The following is a 7,273-nucleotide window of genomic DNA, read 5'->3' on the forward strand; positions in this document are numbered from 1 at the left end:
GTCAAATCATATTTTAGTTGCTTTTTGTGAGCTTATATAAATGTAACTGATTGTGTGAAATGGGCATATTATATTGTCTCATATAGATCACAGGCCCCTGTATTGAATCAAAATCATATCGTGGCAGACTGTATGATATCAGCAAATATTTTATCATTGTCCAAAGAATTTATATAATATCGCATCGTGATGAAACTTGTGATTTACACCCCTACCATGATATATATATATATATATATATATATATATATATCCACCATATATCCACCATCGTCAAAGATTTCAAATGGCTCGGTATTGGAGGTCAGAGCAAAGTTCATCATCATCTACATGCCTTGGACATTGCTAAATTATGCCATATAGAAAGTAAATAAATATTCTGGTTGTACTAAAACTAGTCAGTCAAACTGGTGTATTTTGAACGCCTGCGGGATAATTGCAACACAAACATCTGCAAAACTTTGAGGTGACTAATGCCACAATAAACAGCTAAATCACAACAACATGTGTGCACGCGGGCTCGTAAGCGATGGAGGTGACGAGGGCTGCCCACTGTCAGGAGGGGCAGATTTCATGAACATCTGCTACTGACACACACACACACACATCACAGCATGGAAAGCGAGAGCAGGAAGTGGGTGGAAAGAGAACAGCTCAGGCACACGCTGCTTTGTGACATTTACATGTATTTGTGTTTACCTGTACATATGCAAATATAACTGCACAAGAGTAAAACATTGTACAAAACATTCAGGTAGCAGCTTCTCATATTTAGCCGACACTTAATGTCAATTTTCACCGGTTAAAAAAGAAACTTGGGAAGTACTTGAGAAGTACCACTACATATATTAAAATAGTAGTATAAAGTCTGTTGGGGCTCCGGAGGGAGTCACACGAAATCTGATAAATTACTTCAAGCGATGTCACTCGAGTCAGCGTCGGTTGGGGCTGAAGACTACAAGTTTGAAAATGAAACAAATCTGGTGATGTTAGAAAGAAGTGGGCTTACCAGATATCTTTAGCCTGCCCTTCTCCCTGCTAGAGGCTCGAGTCCATATTAGCTGCTACTAGCATTTCAATGTCCAACCGAATTGTGGTTGACTTTCATTGTGGGTACAATAAGGGTTTGACAAGGAAGAAGAATGTATGATATGATGATGGACAATATCTCTGGTTCTTTTCAGTGGGCAACCTCTGGGTCTGAAAAGTGAAGCCAATGCTGAAGTGCCTTAAACTTGCATTCTTTCTAACAGCCAGCAGGGGGCGACTCCTCTGGTTGCAAAAATAAGTCTGATTGTATAGAAGTCTATGAGAAAGTGAGCCTACTTCTCACTTGATTTATTACCTCAGTAAACATCGTAAACATGAGTTTATGGTCTCAATCACTAGTTTCAAGTCTTCTTCAATACAGCATGATGTTCATTTTATTAAATGATGGTCCCATTTAGAGTCAAATAGAAGATAAAGCAGGGGATGCTTTAGGGCGTGGCTACCTTGTGATTGACAGGTCGCTACCACGGTGTTGTCCGGACTGGGTGTTCTTCTAAACTTTAACCCTTTCATAGTGTGTTTTCAGTTCATGAAAGTTAATTGTAACCTTTTTGGTCGCCTAAAAATGTCTTATTTAGCATTCGGTTCTCCTTAGCTCCACGCTCTCCTGTCACTTCTGGTGGCAAAAAAACAAGATGGCGAAGACCAAAACGCCAAACTCGAGGCTTCATAACGGCAGTCCACAAACCAATGGATGACGTCACAGTGACTATGTCCACTTCTTATATTTTTTTTTCCATCATGGGTCAATGTTATATTATTTATTTAAATACGTCATATACTTCTTTTTTTAATTTTTGTCAATTAAAAAAAATATTAAATTTATTCTGTTTAAAGGGTATTTCTTCACACACACACACGCGCGCGCGTGCGCAGAGGAGACACAGGTTAAGTGAAGATAACGTTGTCGGTAGTGAATATAAGGCTATTATACTATGTGTAGGATTGTTTCAGACTCGTGATACAAACATTTCTAATAACTCCAAAGTGTTAAGTCCAAAATTAAAAAAAAAAATGTATTGAAAAAAGATAAATGCAATGATTTCCAAAATTCACTACATGTTTTTTTCGAACGAAATATTCTGCTTCAATCCGTGTTAGTTGGCGTTTAAAACATTTTCACTGCGGTTAAAAAACTGTTGGGAGGCATACACTGATGAGTACTATTCAAGTTGATTTGATATAAAAAGACTGACTCATTCAATCAGATGAATCACTTTATTCAAATTAAGGATTTTTGTTCAAGGATCTTTTTTAAGGTTATGACGTCTTTCATTTTAAAACCTCAATAGCTGTTAAAAAAAAAAAAAAAATTGACACCCGGTACAGCCCTATTAAATGAACCTGCCACCCAAAACTGCAGTGTCTGTGCCTTCTCAGATCTCAATTGAATCTTTGAGTTTTTAGATATTTATAACTTTAGTTACTTGAAAAATGTTGAAACCTAAATGTAATCATATTCAATAAGAGATTCAAAAGGATTTGGATTCAATAGTGGATTTTGATTCAGTAAAATGCTACTTTGATTTGATAAAATGCCGTCATTAAGAGTCATTAAAGGCTCCTATTTGAGGAGGGTTGCATGAACACATCCCGATCATTCTTCCTTGTCCCTCAACCAACTCTTTCTATTCTCTTTCCTTTACATTCATCCCTCCTTCCTTTCCTCTCCTCTCACCCAACTCTTCCCATCTCTCCTTTCTCATTGCACTCTCCTCTCCGTTGTTCCCATCCCCCCATTTCTCTCTGAGCTGCGGACTGTCAGCGGGGCCATATATTTGACACAGTGCACCATGGACTCCACACACTCACACGCACATATATCCAATCCACGATATAGAGTTCACTAATGGGGCAGCGGGTATGAGGGGAGTGGGAGATGGAGTCGGCTGGGCGTTGTGGAGTCCATCAGACATGTTATATAAGACAGTGACGAGGACTTTCCTTCACCATAAATCTATGCCCTTACGGAAGACACTGTAATGTCAACACCAGCTCTATGTATATTACTGGATACAAGATCAAGCAACTTCCTAGAGCCCCAGGTGGTGTTTTCAAATAGCTTTTCTTTTTTTATCCAACCAACTGTTTAAAAACCAAGAATATTCAATTTGCATTATATAAAACAGAGAAAAGCAGCCAATCCTTATATTTGAGAAATTTGAATGAGAAAATGTTGCCTTTTTTATGTAATAAAATCTTCCAGTCAATCGCATAATAAACTAATAATTTAAGCACGTATATACGGACATTAGTTCAGGCTCCTGTGATGGAACATATCTCAGCAACTCTGCAGCCTTTCAAACAGATATGAACGCAGCAATTGGAGCATTTTAAACACACCATTAAAAAAAAAGACAGCAATGTTTTACTCTCTTATTGATGGTTACAATATTTTGGAGTGTTGTGATGTTTAAAAGGTTTTTATTAATCATTCATTTCTGACAAGCTGCCGGATCGCTGAGATATCGCCACATGAAAGAGACGAAGCCTGAGCTTCAACAGTATCACTACTACCAGTCAGTAACTCATACCGCGTGATGTCAAAGAGTCCGAACTACTCCTTTAAGTGGATGAATTCATGTGGCACTTTCAGCGTGGCGGGCTTCGTGCAGCTCTGCTCTCCGACTGCTCTGCTCAGGCTCACTAAACATATCGCGCTCGTCCTGACGCATCAATAATGTGGAAAATACACAGAGAGAGTTTCCACTTCTGTTGCTTCACCTGACCCGAGTGACTTATCCTCTCGCTCCCCTCTGTTCCTTATTTTTCACTTACACCATGCAGTCACACTCTTTCAAACTCCCTCTCTTTCTCCTTAACACACTAAGGCTTCATTCACACCAAATCAGGCGTTGCGGCAAAAACGCCAGTCCGGTGGGGCGGTGGGAACCACGGGGGGATGCTGCAGCCTGTGGCGAAAAGTCGGAACAGTTTTGGAGACAAATTTTGGAGAAACGCAACCCAACGTCACGCTGCAGTGGCCAATCACGTAACCCGCCAATTAGACAGACAAGAAGGATCCATGACCATCACACCATGGAGTGTAGCGTTATCTTTCACGTGTAGTCACTCAATGTGGCCCTGTGCACCACTTTAAAACCAACCGTTTTGATAATCCTTGCATCCTGGTTGGTTATTGAAAGTAAAGATGTTTTTGTTATCTGTCGATACGGACAGACGACATAAACGGGCCATTTAAGTGACACTCCCACACCGCCGTACAACCCTGGCCTGCGCTAATCGCCGCAACGCCTGATCTGGTGTGAATGTAGCGACAGCCTAAACTCCAGGCAGTGTGCCTCTTTCTAAGAATGTATGGTGCTACAACCCTGAAGACATCACACAAGTGATGAATGGCACTAAAGAGTGGGAGAAACCAAGTTATAAACAGTGAAGTCACTCGGGGGGGTGTTTGACGAGAAACATGCACGCAAAGTTCTTGCGTGTAAATTAAACATAACAGATCAACTGACTGATCTGCTGTGAAGGAATCTGAGTAAGCTGAAGTAGTTGTAACTCTTGTTTACATTGTTCGAAACATATTTATATAAAAGAAGTGGCATGTGTGAGGACTTTAACTGCACAATATTGTATTGTCTGTAACACAATTTTTTTTTTTATTGTTACTGCGCAGGTTGAATATTAAAATGTATGCTGCAAGAAGTACAAACAGAAAGCAGACTCACAACAGATGCTACAGTACCTGACAAAGGCAAAAACATATTTCAACACAGTGAAAATATATATATCCAAAAATGTAGTGGCAGATGAAAATGTGGATTAACTATAATGCCAAACTGGTGTTCATAAGAAAACAAACACCCTCATCAACAACAAGAAATCCTGCTTTCTGACTTAACCAATGTCATATATAACACAAGTTTTTGATGTAAGAACAGATGCATGGATAAGTAAGAATGACAGAGGAGAAGGGACGTCATCCACTGTACCTCCTCTTGTTGCAAGGAAAGCAACATAACCTACAAGCCCCATGCAGCTTTAACAAGAACCAACTTGGAAACACAATCATTTACCAACATGTCACATTGTTTTGGAGTACACAGACACTAAGTTAATTCAGATAATCAACACCAGTAAAATGATTTAAGGTGTGTTTACATCAATAATTTTGCAGCCAATTTGCAATGCAGCCAGTTTGTGAACTGTTATAAAGGTGATCAAACAATTCATTTTAAATATGTCAGATTGTTTTGGGATACCTTTCCTCTAATTAATGTAAATTACAGAGTTATTTAGGCTTATTTGTTTTCATTTAACTTAAGAAAAATGAAACCTCCTGGTAGAATATTCAAAATACTTCTGCTGGTTTACAAAGCACTAAATGGTAAACATTTCTGATCTTGTGCTATGTTATGAACCATCCAGACCTCTCAGGTCATCTGGATCAGGTCTGCTTAGTGTCCCCAGAGTCAGAACTAAACATGCAGAAGCAGCGTTCAGTTTTTATGCACCAAATATGGTAAATAAATGCACCACTTTATTTTTAGCTTGTTTTTATTTTCTAATCTTTAATGTTTTTATGTTAACTGTTTTAATTATGTCTTAATGTTCTTTTGCACTTTTGTCACAATGTTCTTGAATGTTTATGTAAAGCACTTTGAATTGCCCTGTTGCTGAAATGTGCTGTACAAATAAAGCTGCCTTGCCTTGCCTTGAACTATTCAAATAAACTTTAAAACTAAAACTCCTTATAAAGATGTAGCTTTTATATCGTTTATTATTATAAATCTTAGCAGGACACGAGGTGAATTAAGGTCACTGTAGAGCAACATAACCTACAAGCCCCTGACAGCTTTAACAAGAACCCACTCAGAAACACAATCATTTACCAACATGTCACCTTGTTTTGGAGTACACAGACACTCAGATTCAGATAATCAACATCAGTAAAATGATTTAAGGTGTGTTTACACCAAATTTGCAATTCAAACAATTCATTTTAAATATGTCATTAGTTTCCTCACATTAATGAAAATTACAGTTATTTAGGCTTATTTGTTTTCATTTAATAAAAAAAAAAAAATGAAACCTCCTGGTAGAATATTCAAATAAACTTTAAAACTAAACCTCCTTATAAAGATGTGGCTTTTATATCGTTTATTAAGAATATTAGCAGGTCACGAGGTAAATTAAGGTCACTGTAGAGAGCATCAGGTGTGTTTTATTATCAATAATTTTGCCAATTTGCAATGCAAGGATATACAGTTTGTGAACTGCTATAAACGAAATCAAACAATTCATTTTAAATATATATCAGAATAGTTTGGGATCCCTTTCCTCACATTAATGTTTGTTTCAATTTAACTTAAGAAAAATGAAACCTCCTGGTAGAACTATTCAAATACACTTTAAAACTAAAGTTCCTTATAAAGATGTGGCTTTTATATCGTTTATTATAAGAGGTGAATTAAGGTCACTGTAGAGCATCACACTCCAGCTCTTCATCACCAAACCTACATTTCAAAAGTGCGACTGTCTGTGCAAACTAAACTAACCTGCACCACAGACGCACTATATGTCTCCAACATGCGTAAAAACTGCAAACTGAGTGAGCTGCGCTACTTTTGCATCAGTTTTTTTGGTGTACCTGGTTGGTGGTGTCAGGCGGCAGGTTCTTAATGAGGATTTTCCTCCTGTTGCTCAGCTCCATGCGAGTTTTGGCCAGCCTCTTCTCGATCTCCTCCGGCTCCAGGTCCGGCAGGTCGCGGAGGGTGATCTCCGGGTCTGGAGGCTGCGCTGCGGCCGCCGCTGCCGCCACCGCCTCCTCATCCTCCGGCTGCTGCCGGCTCTCAGGGCTGTCCATCTCCGGGGAAACAAGTGAGCTCTGCCCGGCAAGAGAGGAGTGAACCAGCGGCGGCTGGATGGAGGAGGCTGCCGCCATCTTGGGTAGCTGAGTGAGAAGTGAGAGAGAGAGAGAGGGATTGAGAGAGAGAGAGAACGAGAGAGAGAGAGAGAGAGAGAGAGAGAGAGAGAAAGAGAGGGAGTGAGAGAGAGAGAGAGAGAGAGAAAGAGAGGGAGTGAGAGAGAGAGAGAGAGAGAGAGAGAGAGTGAGTGAGAGAGAGAGAGAGAGAGAGAGAGAGAGAGAGGGAGAGAGGGAGAGAGAGAGAGAGAGAGAGAGGGAGAGAGGGAGTGAGAGCAGGTGGGAGGTGTGTCTGTTAGTGAAATAGAGAAAGGTAAAACATCCACTTGTGTATAATAA

The 7,273-nt window shown here is 39.5% G+C and overlaps 1 protein-coding gene across 1 annotated transcript in view; it reads right to left on the bottom strand.

Annotated features, from left to right (window-relative positions):
• Positions 1-6,987, bottom strand: part of raver2 (ribonucleoprotein, PTB-binding 2) — a 94,621-nt gene extending 87,634 nt beyond the window's left edge. Inside the window, exon 1 of the mRNA XM_074636710.1 lies at positions 6,662-6,987. Within this exon, the coding sequence (XP_074492811.1) occupies positions 6,662-6,955 (294 nt within the window). The 5' untranslated portion in view covers positions 6,956-6,987. The remainder of the gene's footprint in view (positions 1-6,661) is intronic.
• Between the last annotated feature and the right edge of the window lie 286 nt (positions 6,988-7,273).

Source organism: Sebastes fasciatus, chromosome 5, assembly GCF_043250625.1.
Source record: "Sebastes fasciatus isolate fSebFas1 chromosome 5, fSebFas1.pri, whole genome shotgun sequence".
NCBI lineage: Eukaryota > Metazoa > Chordata > Actinopteri > Perciformes > Sebastidae > Sebastes > Sebastes fasciatus.